Genomic DNA, 19,236 nt, shown 5'->3' on the forward strand with positions numbered 1-19,236 from the left:
CATCAGCTGACGGAAGGACAGTATCTAAGAAAAGATCGCAAATTCATCAAAATTACCCACAACCAACCACCAGAAGACAGTAAGAAGGATTTCTGAGACTAACTGGGTATCGTGTGCAATGCGTACCAAACTTTTCTGAAACAGCAAGGACTTGATACCATTTGCCTAAATCAAACCCTTTAGAATCTCCTTCATGGAATGGAAAAAGCAGAGATGGAAAAGACTTGCTGTGGTCTCACAACTTTCATCTACAGTCACCTGAACTGCATCTCCCAGATTACCATAAAGCTTTCTTTTCATATGTACATGAAAGGAAAGGTGAGCTGACATCTAAAGCTGTTAACACACGGCGCATATCAAAGATCCATGGCCTATTATTAACCTGTCTTTTGACCCAGTAGTTAAGGCATATCCCATTTGTCTCAGAGCAAATTCAGCCTTAGCTAACCCAATAGACACATCTCCAGATCTCATACTGGAACTGTAAAATCTGATGGTACCACATGCAGGACAGTGCTTACTTCTAACTGAGATCATCTATTATTTTTCTATTTAATTAACTAATTATGAAATACTGTTACCTTTTCCTCCTCAAGTGCTATTCTTTGTTGTAACACTCTAAAGTAGCAATTTATTATTTTTCCTGGAGGTATAAATAATATTTTGTAAATAGCCTCCTAGGGATTGTGATCCTGCCTATAAAATTTGGCCAACTTGAGGTGACCATCAACAATTAGAACCTCGCTTTGGCTGACACAATTAATGAGTCCAGCCCTTAGAGCTCAAGTAGTTAGTTATGGATAATAGAATAACCTTGGAGTTCGCACTATTACTAATACTCCATCTTTACCTAGATTTTGTTCCAGAGGTGGGATGGAACAATCCATCACCTAACTGAAGGAAAAAGGCAACCTGGCTACTCAAGGTAGACTCAGGAAGTTGTTGGATTTGTCTTTAGACCTGAGAAATACTGGGTCATGGTTTCTATGTGCTTTCCAGTCCCATCTTATAATATTCTTAATTATTCTTGTTTGTCTCATAGTTGTTCAATGTCTGTTGTCCAGAATCGCAAATGCACATCAATCAAAGACAAAACGAGATGAAAACATGTTGATTGATACTCAACTGATCATCAGACTTCTGGAAATGAAACCTCATCTTCAAGAAGAATCAATAACACTGGTAGAACTCTGCTTAATTCCTAGGGTATTTCCTGCAATTCTACCGGATGGAAGATTAAAAAGAGAGACTGAGGGAAAAAAATTGCTATCCTCCTACAAAAAAATTATCTGACCACAACAATGAATAACTACTATAACCAGCTTTAAATTCATCCTGATCAACCCATAACAACTTCATCCCAGCAGTTACACTTCTGAAAAAACAGCCAATTGGCAAGAGCCTCCTTTCAATGGAAAAACATCTGCAAGTTAGCCAGTCATCAAGAATCACTTGCTTTCACAGTTAAAAGTTAAAAAAAAAAAAATCCTTAAACATCACTGCTTTTGAAAATCCACCAATCCCTGAACTCTGTGTGTCCCAAGAAAAAAAGGAGGCATAAGACTATTTGAAGAAAAAACGGCCAAAAGTTTTCTAAATTTGGTGAAAACTATTAATCCCACAGATTCAAGAGACTCAACACATTCCAAACAGAATAAACTTTTTAAAACTATACAAAATACATCATAACTGAATTGCTAAAACTTCTTGATAGTCTTAAAAGCAGCCAGAGGGGAAAAAAGACTCATTATATACAGATAAAGACTTTGTTTCCAAAATTAAGCAAGCCAGAAGGCAATGGAACATCTTTTTTCTTCTTCTTTTTTTTTTTTTGAGTGAGTGCACGTGTGTGCAAGCAGGACCGGGCAAAGGGAGAGGGTGAGAGAGAATTTAAGCAGGCTCCCCGCTCAGCACAGAGCCCAACATGAGGCTTGATCTCACGACTGTGAGATCATGACCTGAGCCGAAATCAAGAGTCTGAGGCTCAACCGACTGAGTCACCCACCCAGGTGCCCCATTCATTTTGTTTTTCATTTTTTTTTTAATGAAGTTGACACGCAATGTTACACTAGCTTCAGGTGTACGACATAGTGAGTTGACTAGTGTATTTGTTATGCTGTGCTCCCCACAAGTATGGCTACCAATGGTCCCCATACAATGCTATTACAGTACCGACAATGGAACATCTCTAAAGTACTGCAAGAAAAAAGTGTCAACCTCAAGTATGCCTAACATCCACTCCTATACACTATACTGCCACTGTCTCTTGTCTACACTACTGGAATAGTTTCCTAACCAGTTTCCCTACGTCCATCCATGGCACTTTCCAATCCATTCTCCAACAGAAATCAGATTACTTTTATTAATATGCAAACAGAACCCTGTAACTCCCCTGCTCACAAAAATGGTGGTCTACTTCCCTCTCAGTAAAGTCCAAAGCCCTTGACATGGCCTGCAAGTCCTATCTACTTTTCCCCCCTCTCTTCCGCTCCTGCCCCTCCAGTTCCCACTGAGTCAGCTTTTTGCAGCCTCAAACATTCACGAGTGCATCCTCCTGGTCAAGAGAAGAACTCTCCCTCCCATTCCTACTTGTGTGTCTCACGTCAGGTCCTAACTGCAAAGCCCATAGGAAACCTTTCTTGACAACTCCCATCCTCCCAAACCCAGTTAGGCTCTAATGTGTTCCCGTAAGCATGGTGCACAGTACTTTTTCATCTAAGCACTCGTCAGTGTTTGTAAGGCTATATTTATTTGTGTGAAGATTTGATTGTTGTCATTCTTCCTCCTAGACAGTAGGTCCTTGACATTGGCTCAGCATGGAATATGCAGCAATAAATATCTGGCATGTGGTATGCACTGAGCAAATACTTAGTGGAATAATGAGTGAATTATAGGTGACCATTTTACCTCAGAATTATGAGGAGATAGGCTGGTGTCTTCTTTACAGAAGAAGAATACAGAAGGGTTTTCCTGTTCTTTCTGAAAGGACTGTGGGAGACCATTCTACTGTGCACGTCTCCAGAATTAGAAACCACCGAGACAGACTTGAAGAAGCGCATTATAGCTCCTGCCAAAGACAAGGATCAAGGCTCAGCCTTTGACGTGGCATCGCTTTCATTCTTGCTTACACACCAGGGAGGAAATGATTCACACTTGACAATCACACAATCTGGTGTATTTACTTTGCATGCCTACCTCCCCTAAGTCCCAGGCTCTTAGAATATATACTGGTGGAGGCAGGAAGAATTCTTCTTCCCACTTCCCAAAACTCAAGGGAAGAGAATGGGACACAAAGGATCCGGCAGTTAAAACTGACATACGGGGTTGGGGCGCATGGGTGGCTTAGTCGGTTAAGCATCTGACTTCAGCTCAGGTCATGATCTCGCGGTTTGTGAGTTCGAGCCCCACATCAGGCTCTGTGCTGACATCTCAGAGCCTGGAGCCTGCTTCAGATTCTGTGTCCCCCTTTCTCTCTGCCCCTCCCCCACTCACCCTCTGTCTCTGTCTCAAAAATAAATAATACAAAAAAAAAAGTTTAAACTGACACAGAGGGCTGTGTGCTTGTGGCTCAGGGAAACAGGCCCAGCCTGAGTTCTACGGGCCCAGAACTCAAGGACCTACTGATATGAATGTGCCATGTTAATCATGGCAAAGTTCCACCCTTTATGGAGGCTTTAGGGTATAAAATGACTGCTTTGTTGCATACAGTCCTAGAGTTGCAGAGGAAATCAATTCCATTTATATACTTTAAATAAATTTATAAGCAATAAAGGTCTAATACTGTAAATGACAAAATCTTTTCCCTTGCCAAGCACTTCAAACAGCAAACTCAACAATGGCAGTTAATGTATCATTCAAAAGACACTCACACAGGGGTACCTGGGTGGTTCAGTCGGTTAAGCGTCTGACTCTTGATTTCAGCTCAGGTCATGATCTCACAGTTGTGAGATCGAACCCTGCATCAGGCTCTGTGCTGACAGTGTGGAGCCTGCCTCAGATTCTTCCCCACTCCTCTGCTTGTGTCGGCTCTTAAACGAACAAACAAACAAATGATAAATAAACAACCTTAAAAAAAAAAAAGTCATGTAATCAATTAACTCATTACACTTGACTATTCCACCTGTGAATCCAAATGTAATCATCACCTCAAAGCTGGTTGACCATAATCAAGTCTACAAAAATGCCCCATTGAAATAATGCACCCTGGGGGCAAAATACAGTCTCAAGCCAGGGACACACTGACTCTTTAAGAGGGATTTAAAGCCTTACACCCCTGCCTTCTTCCCAGCAGTTCTATTCTCCCGTCTGGCCAGCGTTTCCTCCTGCAAAATTAAGGGCATTTCTACTGTCTCTCCCAGCTCTATCCACCTAAGGTTTTCCCATATTCAAGGCCTGCTGCAGCATACATGTGCACATGATCTGGTTTATTTTTAGCCCACAGGCCACTTAGGGATGAGGTAAGAATTCCAAGCGAGGTTCAAATTTGCAATAATACCAGTGGCCCAAGTACACAACTTCAGGCTGCCAAAACTTGATTTAAAAATATCTTAGAGCTACTGAATCACACCAAACTATTTTACAATGAGAAAACTGCGATCCAGAGAAATTTCATTTCTCCTGATTTTCCTACTCATATTTCAAAGATTCAGTTCAGCCACACACCCATAAGACTCCCCTGACCACTCCCTGCTGTCATCCACTCCAAATATTTACTGACTGTTAGGTGCCAGCCCCTACTGCGGGCACTTGAGATCCACCAGTATACAACTGAGACAAAAATCCTTCCCCTTGAATAGCTTACACTGTAGCTGGAGACAGGCAATAAACAATAAGTATACTAAATACAAATGGATAGTATAAATCCTACAGTAGGTGGAAGGCTATAAATACTGTGGAGGTGGAGAATAGAGTGGGGAAAAGGAGATCGGGAGGGCCGGGGCAGTGGGGGGAATTTGGATTGTGATTTTTTAAATAGTCACATAGGCCTTGTTGAGAAGGTGGCAGTTGACAAGAACCTAAAAGGGGTGAGGAAGTTAGTTATGCAGGCATCTGGGAGAAGAGCGTGTCAGGCAGGGGGACTGCCCATGCGAATATTCTTAGGTAGGAGTATGCCAGGCGAGCACAAGAAACCATGAGCACACGGGTGATGGGGAAGGGATGGGGAGGAACTGATCATGCAGACAGCTCTGGGGACCACTGCCAGGGCTCTGGCCACTGCACGGTTTGAGCAGAAGAGGGAGATGATCCGACTTCTGATCTCCAAGGTTCGCTCTGGCTGTTTCACTGAGAATAGAATGTGGTGGAAAGCGACAGAAGCACAGCAACCTGATGAGGGCTATTGCAGTAACTCAGGTAGGAGATGACGGCAGCTTGAAACAAATGGTAGCAGTGAAGGGAGACGTGGTGAGAAGTGGTTGAATTCTGCCCATATTTTGAAAATGTGACCAACAGAACTGGTTGACAGATTGGATGGACTATAACGAGAAAGAGTCTTTCTGAGGGTTTTCTTTTTTTAAGTCTCAGCTACATACTTACTAAATATTCCAATTCATCATAATGTGTCTTAATTTTTTCCCCATCTTTCACCCTGCACTAAGCTGAGGGAAGTCGTGCTGTAGCCACTTCCACATTCCCAATGCCTCCTGCAGCATTCCATACATATTTGCCAAATAAATGAACATTAAGCACGGCAGATGTGAGTTCACATTGGACCCGATACTGTCTTTAACATCTCTCTGCCAAGATGTGTTCTGCCTCGGGTATGAAAGTCCACTTGCTGGTTATCAATAGAGACGTGAGGTCAGTCCGGCCCCAATCTAACGAGTTCAGGCTCCACGGGCTGGTCTCCCTTTCCTGACCGCATTAGTTTTCTATTGCTGTGTAACAAATTACCACAAACCTAGCAACTTAAAACAACACACATTTATAATATCAACTTTCCATGGGTTAGGAGCCCAGCCACATGGGTCCTCTGTTGGGTTCTCGAAAGTCTACAATCAAGATGTCAGCCAGGGTGTGTTCTTACTTTGGGGGTGGAACCGGGGAAGATCCTGCTGCCAAGCTTATTCAGGTTGACAGGGCAGTTAATTTCCTTGGGCTGTAGAACTGAAGGCTCCATCTTTTTGCCAGCTGGGGGCTGGGGGCATCCTGATGTTCCTAGAGGCCACCTGCAGTCCTTTGCTATATGAGCTTCTTCAACATGTTCACATTCATCATCAAGCTGGTAAGGAGAGTCATCAGTCTGTTAAAAAGAAGTGTTATACACCATAAAGGAATCCCAGGAGTGACATCCCAGCACCTTTGCTTTATTCTGTTAGGTAGAAGCAAGTCACAGGTCCCACACTTGAGAAGAAATTACACAAAGGCATTGGGGGTCACCTTAGGGTCTGTCCACCAGAATGACTTCTATCATTAGAATTTTTTCACCATGCCAGCAATTCTGACCCACTACTAGTTCTGGCATAGCAGGGCCCTCTAGAACTCGCTGTCCAATACATATGTGACTAGTGTGACAGAAGAAGTGAACTTTGAACTTCTTTAAAACTTTAATGAATTTAGGGGCCTCTGGGTGGCTCAGTCAGTTAAGCATCCGACTTCGGCTCAGGTCATGATCTCATAGTTTATGGGTTTGAGCTCCACTATGGGCTCTGTGCTAAAAGCTCAGAGCCTGGAGCCTGCTTCAGATTCTGTGTCTCCCTCTCTCTCTCTATCCTTCCCCAGCTTGTGCTCACTCTCTTTCAAAAATAAATAAACACTTTTTTTTCATTTTTTAATTAAATTTAAAAACTGATACTCAACTCAGTTATTGGAGAAATTTTTATGTCTCTTTGGAACAACCTGAGTATATATATCTTTTTCAACTAACTTTTATGAAATCTGGATACTGACCAAGTATTTCCCCTGAAACTTTAGCGTTCAAATTGAGATGCGCTGTTAATTACAACATCTACATCAAATTTCAAAGACTGAGTACAAAAAAATATCTCATTAATAATTTTTATGTTGATTACAGGTTGAAATGATAACATCCTGTATATATTGGGCTAAACAAATCATATTATTAAAATAATTTTCGTCTCTTTTTCTTTTTTTTTTTTTTAATGCGTTACCAGTTAATGGAGTGTTACGTATGCGGCTCGCATTCCCCCGCCTAGAGAAAATACAAAGAGGTGTTGGGCTTACAATAAGTTTGGAAAGACACACCATCAAAGTTAGCTAATAAGGCAAGACAATATCTGACTTATCTGACTAACGCCAAACAATAACTACTGTAGAGGGCCCGAGGAGGGAAGGAGGGGACGCCCACAGGCCGGCCAAACCAGAGAAGGCGAGCCAGAAGGCGTGAGCTCTGAGCGAAGGCGCCGCAGGGCGCGCTGCGCACGCACCACCCTGCGCTCCGCCGGTTTGACCCCGCCGCCGCGCCGTAGGTCAGGCTGCACGCCGCCGGCTGCCATGGCGAATGTGTCCGAGCGGACGCTGCAGTTGTCTGTGCTGGTGGCCTTCGCGTCTGGAGTGCTCGTGGGCTGGCAGGCGAACCGGCTGCGGAGGCGCTACCTGGACTGGAGGAAGCGGAGGCTGCAGGACAAGCTGGCGGTGACTCAGAAGAAGCTGGACTTGGCCTGAGACCCCGCGCGCGCCCGCGCGCCCACCTCGCCTTGCGCTGGCGGGGCCTCCGGCGGGGCTCCGACACGTGACCTGCGGTCTCCGTACACACTCTGCAGCGCCTTGCTCTTGATGGAGTCGGTGAGCGGTACTGACGGTACGGAGACTAAGCGGAGATGTCGGGGACGGGCGGATATCGTGGGTCAGGAGCGCCTGTGGATACCATATAGGAGGTGACTCTCTCCCACAGACACCAGAGAGAGGAGGTTTTCTTTTCCCCCAAAAAACGTACACTGTGGGGTCGTAGTTTAGTTCACTGCGTGCCTTTAGTGGGCATGCCTTACCACGTGCAGTATCGTTGCACCTTGACATTAAACTTCTGGAAAGTAAGCTACTGGAAAGAAGGAAAGGAAAAAAGAAAACGGATCGTGGGGGTATGCCGGCCACCTCCTTTCCCCCATGTCATTCTTTTCAATAGTATCCTTGGTAGATCTTGGTGTATCTTTGCATTCATGTTTTGTAATCTCCAGTCTGAATTCTTTGGTTCTTAGCCTGGTAAAGTGGAAAGAGCACTGGCCTGGAAGTTAGGAGCCTTGCATCTAGTGGTAGCTTTTTCATCAGAGCTATGCAGATTTTCTTATCTGTAACATCAGATCTCATAGTTTAACTCCACAAGACAATAATTTTAAGTTAACGATTATATATTTCTAATTGTTTTTCTCTTCTGTTTCCAGCAGTTTGTCGAAGATGGATACAGAACACTGGACAGATCTAATTTCTCGTTGCACTTTATGAGTCAATTTTATTTTCAAAATAAAAAAAATTCTTAAACCTCTTTGAATCTTTTATCACAAGGAAAAGTAGTATCTTGCCTGGCAAGCAGTTCACTGCATCAAAAGATCGGGATTCTCAAAACTCATCTGTTAGTGTTTTGAGCAGATAATCTTTTTTAAGGAATATATGGCAATTCCTTGGTACAACTGCAAAGGAGAGTTGGCCCAGGGACCATGAGGAGTCCTTGGACCTGTGCAGTAAAGCAAGGGACTGTGTAAAAATAACTGAGTTAAGGATGATGTATGTAAGACTTTTGCACTTATGAGAGTGACAACATACTCCAATTTTTATTGGTAAACACTTCATTTATGTGTTACTGTGTTATATACATTAAAGGAAACCCCCTCTTGACTAGAGCTTAGTGATAAATTCCAACTGTTATCTAAAAATCAAGAGTGACTAAGGCCTTGTCTATTTTTAATTTGCAAGAGGTGTTTTCTATAACACTGTCCTTGCTCATTCTTACAAAGATTAATTTTGTGTCTCAGCACATTAACATAAGAAAATTCAAACAAGTTTCCACACAAAGCTTTTATTTTTTATTTTTTATTTTTTTGTTCCATTTTACTGGAGCCATCATGCTTTATTACTTCCAACTCTTATTTTCCTTCTGTGAACACAAAGACTAAAATGTTGGTTCTTAGAGCTTATCCCATCTGGCCTGCAGTTTGCTTCTCAACCATATGAGAAGATAGAGGCCATTAGGCTAGAATTCCCTCATTGTTCTTCCTCTCAATAGCTCTGTTGAAGGGCAGTGGTTTTCAAAAGGGCTGCACAATATAATCATCTAGAGAGCCTTAAAAATTTCAGCATGCCACAGATTTCCATTTATGTAGTTTGGGGTATGCCTGAGCATTGGGCTTTTTAAAGCTCGCCAAGTGATTGTGATGCCCAGCAGTGGTTCAAAACCACTGGTTTGGAGGCTTTATCTCATTGGCTTTTCCTTTCTCACAAGAGAAGATGCACACATCGCTTCCAAGGCTGACTCCTCTTTGGCCTCTGTTGAATTCTGCATCTCTCAGCCCCCTTCCTTGTTCTCTAGGACACAGTGTATTTCTAGCACCTGCAGTCTATCCCTGCTTTCCAAATTCTTTTTATAAACCTGCACAGATCTTGACTTTGGAAAAAAAATCTTTGGTTGGCCCCATCATTTGCTAATTAGAAAAAATGGCCTACTATCACTTCCTAAATGCTTTGCCCATTAAATTCCTGGAGTCTGCCCTCTGCATGCTCCAGAGCCATTGTTATCGAACGGCCATTTATGAATTTTTAATTTTCACCTCCAGAGTATTTGATAATGCCAGTTTCTCCCTGGAAATTATTCTTGCCATACTTCCCTAATAACATAAAATTACCCACGTTCCCAAACTTTTACTACTGCTTCAAGTTCCTGAAACTTCAATCCTTGGGCCTCTGCTCTATCCTTTCCCTTTGGTTTCCAAGCCAGTCCCCAGGCTTAATGGACACATCCAAGCAGAACCCTCTCTAAGGTATTTCTATCCTACCTGATCCTTTTATTTCCAGCTTCACCCTTTCAAGTGTGTAGTGGGTGTTTTCACTGGTAATCTTACTCGAGAACTCAAATCCCATGTGTACGGTTCACTTGGCAGGAAATTCTGCATGCCAGGTGGCACTTCCATGACAATCTTTGGTAGTTGGTACAGCTTCATGATTCTAGTCCACCACCCTAGCTCATAAGCTCTTTGAGGCCAGTGCCTTAAACATCTTGTACCACAGGTCTAACCAGCGCTTTGCACCAAGGTGCTCATAAATATTTGACACTTTTATTTGAGGTGGATTGTCTTACGGTCCTGAAGTAGGCAACTTTCTCTGTCCTCTGCTGTAATCTCTCATTAGCGGATCCCTAACTACTTAGTTCTGCTAACTGTACATAATGAGCCTCTCAAAAGCCATTGAATACGTTTTCAGTGTCTCCTGTGAGGTAGCAATACAAAGTTAATATTCATTTTAACAGAGTTGGAAGAAAATCATAGTGAGTTTTACAAAATAGCTTGTTCTCAGGAGAAATAGTCATCATGCTTTGCTTTGGTTTTGCAAACCTTACTACCAACCTTTCGTGTTTTAGGTTACTTTGATTTTCATAATGGCAAGAGAGAAGCAAAGACTGTTAATGTGACTATGCTGAGCATCACAAATCAAAAGAAACGTAAATTTATGAAAAAGAAGGCAGCTGAGTACTCTCATCCCTTATAGCACACTAAATACTATTGAAATAGTATTTCTCTTGGGGCGCCTGGGTGGCTCAGTCGGTTAAGCGGCCGACTTCGGCTCAGGTCACGATCTTGCGGTCCGTGAGTTCGAGCCCCGTGTCGGGCTCTGGGCTGATGGCTCAGAGCCTGGAGCCTGCTTCCGATTCTGTGTCTCCCTCTCTCGCTGCCCCTCCCCCGTTCATGCTCTGTCTCTCTCTGTCTCAAAAATAAATAAAACATTAAAAAAAAAATAGTATTTCTCAACGTTGAAAGTGCACATGAAACACTGAGGTATTATTAAAACATAGGTTCTGAATCTGTAGGTCTGTGATGGGGCCTGAGAACATGCATTTTTTCTTTTTTGAGAATATGCATTTCTTTTTTTTTTTTTTTTTAATTTTTTTTCAACGTTTTTTATTTATTTTTGGGACAGAGAGAGACAGAGCATGAACGGGGGAGGGGCAGAGAGAGAGGGAGACACAGAATCGGAAACAGGCTCCAGGCTCCGAGCCATCAGCCCAGAGCCTGACGCGGGGCTCGAACTCACGGACCGCGAGATCGTGACCTGGCTGAAGTCGGACGCTTAACCGACTGCGCCACCCAGGCGCCCCGAGAATATGCATTTCTAACAAGCTCCTAGATGATGTTGATGATGCTGATCCAGGACTTAAAGGAATAAATGGTTATAACTCTGAATATAGTACAAAATGGATAAAATCAGTCATCTTTCCACTTGAGATGAATAAGAGTAATCAGCTTTTTTGCATCCTTCCTCATCGCTCATACATATACACACATGTAGGGGGTTTATTTGTTTATTTTTACCAACATAGAATTATACCATATTCATGACTGTAACTTTTCCATTTAAAATATGGAAATCCTTATAGATCTGATCTACAATATTTTTTTCTAATTTATACATACATATTTAAATAAGGATTTCATAAATGATGGATTTTGCTTACCTCTTACAATAGCACTCCTTTCTCATTTGTTGTGATAAACCTGTTTTTTTGTTCGTTTGTTTTCACACAGAACGCTTCAGGGGGCACCTGGGTGGCTCAGTTGGTTAAGTGTCTAACTTTGGCTCAGGTCCTGATCTCACAGTTCTCGGGTTTGAGCCCTGCGTCTGGCTCTGTGCTGACAGCTCAGATCCTGGAGCCTGCTTCGGATTCTAAACCTCCCTCTCTCTGCCCCTCCCCTGCTTGTGCTTAGTCTCTCACTCTCTCTCTCAAAAATAAATAAATATTAAAAACAATGTTTTTAAATATAGAACGCTTCAGGAATTTGCCTGTCATCCTTGCACAGAGGCCATACTAATCTCCTTACGGTTTCAGTTTTAGTGTACGAGCTGCCCACGTGAGCACTGTTACAAATCTTTTTTTTTAATTTTATTTTTTATTTTTTTTAATTTACATCCAAATCAGTTAGCATATAGTGCAACAATGATTTCAGGAGTAGATTCCCTAGTGCCCCTTCCCCATTTAGCCCATCTCCCCTCCCACAACCCCTCCCGTAACCCTCAGTTTGTTCTCCATATTTATGAGTCTCTTCTGTGTTGTCCCCCTCCCTGTTTTTATATTATTTTTGTTTCCCTTCCCTTATGTTCATCTGTTTTGTCTCTTAAAGTCCTCATAGGTGTGAATCATATGATTTTTTTCTCTGACTCATTTCACTTAGCATGATACCTGCCAGTTCCATCCACGTAGTTGCAAATGGCAAGATTTCATTCTTTTTTTTTTTTTTTAATGTTTATTTATTTTTGAGAGAGACAGAGAATGCGAGTGGGTTAGGGGCAAAGAGAGAGGGAGACACAGAATCCGAAGCAGGCTCCAGGATCTGAGCTGTCAGCACAGAGCCCGACGCGGGGCTCGAACTCACCAGCCGTGAGATCATGACCTGAGCTGAAGTCGGATGCTCAACCGACTGAGCCACCCAGGCGCCCCGAGATGTCATTCTTTTTGATTGCTGAGTAATACTCCATTGTGTGTGTGTGTGTGTGTGTGTGTGTGTGTGTGTGTGTGTGTGTACATATATATATATATATATACCACAACTTCTTTATCCATTCATCCATCGATGGACATTTGGGCTCTTTCCACACTTTGGCTATTGTCGATAGCGCTGCTATAAACACGGGGGTGCATGTGTCCCTGCGAAACAGCACACCTGTATCCCGTGGATAAATGCCTAGTAGTGCAATTGCTGGGTCGTAGGGTAGTTCCATTTTTAGTTTTTTGAGGAACCTCCATACTGTTTTCCAGAGTGGCTGCACCAGCTTGCATTCCCAACTGTTACAAATCTTTTTAATGAAGATACTACGTTGGGCCATTTATGTGAATTTTTAAGTATCATGAGCCATAATGCAGAAGTTAACTCAAACTAAAGACATGAGCTACAAAAAAGCAGATCATACCAAATTATTGTCAAGATATGAAGAACAACAACTCATATAGGTACGGAGTAAATTAGTACAACTTTGGGAAAATAGGCAGGATCTACTAAAGCTGAACATAAAGCATGCCCTGTGGCCGAGCACTGTATACTTGTTTGTACTACGTATATATGTATGTAATAGCATTGTTTATAATAGCCCTAAACTGGAAACTACCCACATGTCCAGCCACAGTGGAATGAATGAGTATATTAAGAGTATCACATAATAAAATACCAGAGAGCAAAAGAACTGAACAAATTACAACTACACATGATGATACAGATGCATCTCACAAATAACATGTTGAGTGAAAAAAGCCCACCAGGATGCCAGTACACAATGCATGATTACACTGGACAGTTCCAAAGAGGCAAAACAAATTTTTGTTACAAGTTAGTATAGTGTTTACTTTGGACATAGGCAGTGGAGGTGGGTAGGGATTAGGAAGGGAGAACTACCTAGGGTTCTGGTAATGTTCGGCATCCTTATATGGGTGATGTTACCTGAAGGTGGGTTCAATGTGAAAATTCAGTGAGGTGGGCACTTGTCATTTCTCTCTAGGTATATTTGAAAAAAAAAGTACACAAATAAGTAGCATAGTAGCTGGACCTGTGGAATCAACTTGTTCGTCGTACAGAAGAGCATTCATTTATATTAGTGAAGTTCATCCTTTGCAAAGTGAGCTCATGTCATCATTTGTACTCGGTGTAGTTAGTGCAAAGTTTGGGAACTGGACTTAAAGGATTCAGAACCATCTGGGGAAATGTTATTACAATCTCTCTGAGAGGAGGAGTAAAATGGAGATCATAATATTCGCTCGCGTCCCTGCTGTAGGACAGACAAAATCACCATCCTCACAGAACTCAGGATGGACAACGTGATAACGTGCAACACTAAGGTGAAATGAAACCAGCAACGCCCCAAACGGCGAAGAATATAAAACCTGTCCTTTGATGTGACAGTGTAGGCCACATAGGAAAGCTACCCTTGCTGTTAATTTAAGAGTTTATGACGCTTAAATTATACCTTAAGATTAGTTCAGCAAAACTGGTTATGAGAGAACAAATGCCGTTACACCGACACCCCCAACAGCATTGGCGTGGTAACACTGAGGTATTGTGGGACATGTAGTTTCCGACGCCGTGGAGCATTCTCCCCCACCTCCACCCACGTCCTGTGGAACTGGCCGGCAAAAGAGAACTACTGGGCACCGGGCCTGACCTGAGAGCCCAGGACCTGCGGCGCGGAGGGGTGGCTACTGCGACAGGGCACGACCTCCACCTCCCTCCTCCACTCGCCTGCGGGTTCCAGGGCTGAGAGGCGGGCGCGCCGTGATTGCGTCACCGGCCCACCCGCCGCCGTGGTTTCCCTGGCGACCGGGAGGGCGCCCGGAGCAGAGGCGAGGGAGATGCTGGCTAGGCGGCCGCGTAATCCTCTGCAGGCCCTGCAGCGCCGCACTCAGGAACTGAAGCTACAGGTAGCGTCTGGCTGTCCAGCCGGGGGCCTGGGCACCACGAGGCAGCCTGGGTTCTAGTGGCGGGCGAGATCTGGGGTGTACCTTAATCCTGGCAGCCTACCCCAACCCGCTTACTTTCCCGAGTTGTAGCGCTCCCTCCTCCACCCCAACATCCTGAAGCGAAACCCCGATTCTAACCCCTCTTGCTCCTAGTCCAACCCCCGGAAGCTGAACCTCCCGAAAATCTTGACCATCGACTAAGCGCCTTACCCCTGCCCCTCACATCTCAGTCTCCAGCCTAATGACTCCCTTAACCACTCTCCAACATAGTAACTCCCTTAACCAACCTCGCTTCCAAAGTTAAACGTAACAATAACCATTTCCAAGTATCTCTGCGCCCATCGCTTTCCTCCACTCTCCATGCCTCCTTACCTTTGAGCCTTTTTCCAGTGGAAGCCGTTTTTGCGTCACATGAACTCAAAACGAAATAGATGTTAAAGAATAGACCTAATATGTAAGGAAAATATTAGGTTCCGACAAATGAGTGAAGGACATGAACTGAAGAAGAAATACAGGGAAGCCATAAACATGAGAGAAGTTAACTTAAAAAATAACATAACTGTAAATAAAATATCAAACATTTTTAAAAAATCACGATAGTCAGTACTGGGGAGGGTGTGATGAAACAGGCACTTATATACACTGCTCTAGAGTATAAAGTACAACATTTCTGGAAAGCAATTTGACAAGATGTGGCAAATATTCATGCTCCTAGGCTGGGAAATTACATTTCCAGGGACTTGCCATACATAATAATAAAAAGATTGGGACAGAAATTGATGTATAAAAGTATCCATCACGGTGTTCCTTAGACTGGATATCACTTAAATGATCAGTAATAGGGGAATGGGTAAATAACTTATGATGGGATAAAATAGTATGATTAAAATTTTGTTAAAAGATTTTAGTGTGTTAGAATATTTGTGATAAAATGTCAAGTTAGAAAAAATATCAAATATAAAATTGAATATACAGTATTTCAGTAGAATTATTTTAAGTATAATACATATAGAAAAAAGATTGAAGAAGGGCCATCTGGGTGGCTCAGTCAGTTAAGCGTCCTACTCTTGATTTCCGCTCAGGTCATGATCTCATGGTTTGTGAGTTCAAGCCTCACATAGGGCTCTGAGCTGACAGTGCAGAGCCTGCTTGGGATTCTCTCTCTCTTTCTGCCCCTCCCCTTTGTTTCTCTTCATACTTTTTGATATTTTCATAATTTTTACACCAAATGTGCATAACTTTAAAAAATAAGAAAAAAAGTAAGTAGTAATTAATGGTTTGTTATTTTCTAAAATTCTTATTTTGCTTTGATAATTTTACTTTTTTTTTCATTTGATCTGTTACTGAATAGAATTATTTTCTAATCTTTGACAGATAAGAGATTTACTGAGTGCTCATATTTGGTCCAGTTGTGGACTCCCATTTATTTTTTTTTTTAATTTTTTTTTTTTAACATTTATTTATTTTTGAGACAGAGAGAGATAGAGCATGAATGGGGGAGGGTCAGAGAGAGAGGGAGACACAGAATCTGAAACAGGCTCCGGGCTCTGAGCTGTCAGCACAGAGCCCGACGCGGGGCTCGAACCCACGAACTGTGAGATCGTGACCTGAGCTGAAGTTGGACGCTTAGCCGACTGAGCCACCCAGGTGCTGTGGATTCCCATTTAAAAAGTACAAAAGAGGGGTGCCTGGGTGGCTCAGTTGGTTAACCATCTGACTCTTGGTTTTGGGCTCAGGTCATGATCTCACACTTCGTGAGATCAAGCCCCACATGGGGTTCTGCGCTGACAGTGCGAAGCCTGCTTGGGATTCTCTCTCCTTCTGTCTCTGCCCCACCCCTGCTCTCGCTCTCTCGAAATAAATAAATGAGCTTTAAAAAATAAAAATTAAAAAAAGGACAAAAGATTTGATGGATATAAGTGACTTTTGGGCTTACAGTCGTACAATAAAAGCAACATGCTCTTCTGGTGGAAATAAAACTTGATGAGGCTTTGACTTAAACTGAGCCCTGGCTAGATGCTTACTATGTTTCTGTATCTGATTTTAAATTTAGTGAGGTCTTGGGAGAACCAGGAAAGTTTCAGAAGTAGATTACAAAAAATTATTACTAAAACAAAGACAAATTACAAACAAAACAATTACAAAGATTAGTGACCCTAGAGAAGACTTAGCTCAGGAGTCTTCTGATAGCCCGAGTGTCTGGGAAGGACTCTTTGATAGGGAAGATCTGTCTCCACAGAGGACACCTGATGCAAAACATGAACAGATTTCCAACTTGATGTCCATGGACAAGTAATCAAGAGCCCATCTGGGTCATGCCTGTTAGCACTGACTCTGTCACCAGCTATGCATTTCGTAACTAACACTCAGATGCAAAATAGGAGGAGGAGAGAAGAAGCTAGTGAATTTGAAGTTCTCTTCTTGCATCCACTTTGCCTTCCCCGCGTCATCTTTAGAAAAGAACCCGAAAGAAATCTGTGCCTCTTTTGTGGGTACATTGGCAAAGGTACACAAGGTGTTGAGAAAATACTAAGTCAAGGTGTAAGGTAGAAGAATGAGGATAAGCAAACTTGTGGCATAGTCATACAATACTATTGAGCAACAAAGGAATAAACTAATGATACAATATGGCAGTATCTCAAAAACACGCCGTGTGAAAGGGTGACACAAGAGAATACATCCTTTCTGAGAACTTTCTGGGGTAATGGTAATTTTCTGTGTATTGATAGGGGTTAGAGTTACCTGAGTGTATGCATTTGCCAAAACTCAGCAAATGTATATTTAAGATTTTATATGTAAGTTTTATACCAAACCTTGAACTCTAGTTAGCGATGCCTGTGGTACATCATTTATGAGGTAGTGTATTCATGACTGCAATTTGCTTTCAAATACATTAAAAAATTAGATGGATTGATCAAAAGGTATAGTAAAATATTAATGGTAGAATCTAGGTAGGGGTATATGGGGAGTCACTGTGAAATTTTTTCAACTTCATTATATGTTTAAAAGTGTTCATTGTGAGATCTTGGGAACAAAGAATTAAAATTTTATTTCCTGAGGTCATACGGTATTTAGCAATATAATCTAACAGTCTCTGTTTATTGTAGGTTGATGGCTTGCTTTCTGAGAGTCAATTGAAAGAAGCTCTAGAAGCCAGTAAAAGGCGAGATATTTACCAAAGGTAAAACCCACTAAATTATATAAGCTTTCCAGAAACCACACTTACATTTCACTGGGCAGGATTTATAGCATAGAAATTGTTTGACGTGTTCTTTCACTCCTTTATTGTACAGTGTCTCAAAAGTCAAAATAATAATGGGAAATAATACTGGGGTCATAACTAATGAAATTTTCCAAAACGTATTTAAAAATATTTCTTGCAAGTATCTGTATCTCCCAGGTGTAGATATTGGAATGGTAAGATTAAATAGAGAATTACACTTGTTAAAAAGCAGCAACTTACATTTATTCTGTACTCTGTACGGACCAAGCAGTGTGGTCCACACTCTAAAACCTTTTTCTTGATTAATTTTCACAATCATACCATGAGATACTTATTAATATAGGTGAGGGTTCACAGGGTTTTGTTCACAGGGTTTTGTTAATACGTCTGACATTACTTTGCTGTAAGACATTAAAGTGGGCAGGCCGTAAAAATGTTTGAAGACCACTGAGAAAGGCAGAATTCACTCAAGTCAGAGAGAAATTCCCTGCAGTCTCAGTGGAGATGCAGGCAATCAAATGAAGAATTAGATCATGGTATAACTTGGATCTAGAAAAACTAACCTAAATCTGAGTAATGGATTAAGGTTGCACAGCAGCTATAAAAACTGCTCAGATTCAAGATAGTGACTGAGGCAGAATTATGGTAGATCCTTGGCCTCCTGTAGCCTCCTGGGACCTGGTCAGAAAATTCTATTAAGGAATCCCACCTTGCTTAGGATAATGACCTTAACTCCCTTGACATGGGAAAACTGTTCTCTTGGGTGTTTTTTGTTTTATTCTGACTTTTTCTTTTAACCCTGGAGGAATTGAAAATTAAATCAAGTTTAACATTACATAGACATGATGAACTAGGTCAAATTAGACTATTGATACTTTTGTATTCAATTTTAGGACGTCATTAAGATAATGTGTATATTTTGGGTATTTAGAAGTGTGTATAACATTCAAAAGAACATGAAATTCATTTTATTAAAGGATTCATTGAATCATTTGAAAAGTTTTACTTAATTCAGGCATTCAAAGTTCTTAAAAGCAAAATAAAATGAATTTTAAAATGTTGAAGGGAATTTAATTAACTATATTAATTAAGATTGTTTAGTTCAAATTGAATTAATCAAATAATAAAGAAAAAGTGAAGCTGATAATACTTGCTTTACTAGATTTTATTTTATTTTTTAAACTTATATAGTATCTACTTTTTTTTAATGTTTTTTTTAAATTTGTATTTATTTATTTATTCTTGAGAGAGAGAGAAAGACAGAACACGACCAGGGGAGGGGCAGAGCGAGAAAGGGACACAGAATCCGAAGCAGGCTCCAGGCTCTTAGCTCTCAGCACACAGCCTGATGCGGGGCTCGAACCCACAAGCCATGGGTTTGTGACCTGAGATCATGACCTGAGCTGAAGTC

The 19,236-nt window shown here is 41.8% G+C and overlaps 2 protein-coding genes, 1 long non-coding RNA gene and 1 other non-coding gene across 8 annotated transcripts in view; 2 read left to right on the plus strand and 2 right to left on the minus strand.

Annotated features, from left to right (window-relative positions):
• Nucleotides 1-5,907: 5,907 nt before the first annotated feature.
• LOC109257349 (uncharacterized) lies at nucleotides 5,908-7,414 on the minus strand. Its single transcript, XR_008418022.1, has 2 exons — nucleotides 7,307-7,414; nucleotides 5,908-6,220 (listed from the first exon to the last, which is right to left on the minus strand). It is a non-coding gene; the product is annotated as an uncharacterized LOC109257349 (long non-coding RNA).
• A 5-nt stretch (nucleotides 7,415-7,419) lies between these two features.
• On the plus strand, nucleotides 7,420-8,437 carry MTLN (mitoregulin). Its single transcript, XM_053890960.1, has 2 exons — nucleotides 7,420-7,759; nucleotides 8,337-8,437. Exon 1 carries the CDS (start codon nucleotides 7,453-7,455, stop codon nucleotides 7,621-7,623), a length of 171 nt encoding a protein of 56 aa, XP_053746935.1. The 5' UTR covers nucleotides 7,420-7,452; the 3' UTR covers nucleotides 7,624-7,759; nucleotides 8,337-8,437.
• A 3,475-nt stretch (nucleotides 8,438-11,912) lies between these two features.
• Nucleotides 11,913-12,016, minus strand: LOC128773724 (U6 spliceosomal RNA). The gene has a single exon (XR_008418158.1). It is a non-coding gene; the product is annotated as a U6 spliceosomal RNA (small nuclear RNA).
• Nucleotides 12,017-14,319: 2,303 nt separating this feature from the next.
• NPHP1 (nephrocystin 1) overlaps nucleotides 14,320-19,236 on the plus strand; it is a 59,221-nt gene continuing 54,304 nt past the window's right edge. The window contains exons 1-2 of one of the 5 annotated variants that reach the window (XM_019445542.2): nucleotides 14,320-14,563; nucleotides 17,710-17,783. In XM_019445542.2, coding sequence (XP_019301087.2) covers nucleotides 14,495-14,563; nucleotides 17,710-17,783 — 143 coding nt within the window. In that variant the 5' untranslated portion in view covers nucleotides 14,320-14,494. The remainder of the gene's footprint in view (nucleotides 14,564-17,709; nucleotides 17,784-19,236) is intronic. The other 4 variants (XM_019445534.2, XM_019445515.2, XM_019445507.2 and 1 more) reach the window with 4 other exon arrangements.

This window comes from Panthera pardus, unplaced genomic scaffold (assembly GCF_024362965.1).
Source record: "Panthera pardus isolate Hobbes unplaced genomic scaffold, ASM2436296v1 HiC_scaffold_26, whole genome shotgun sequence".
In the NCBI taxonomy this organism is placed as follows: Eukaryota; Metazoa; Chordata; class Mammalia; order Carnivora; family Felidae; genus Panthera; species Panthera pardus.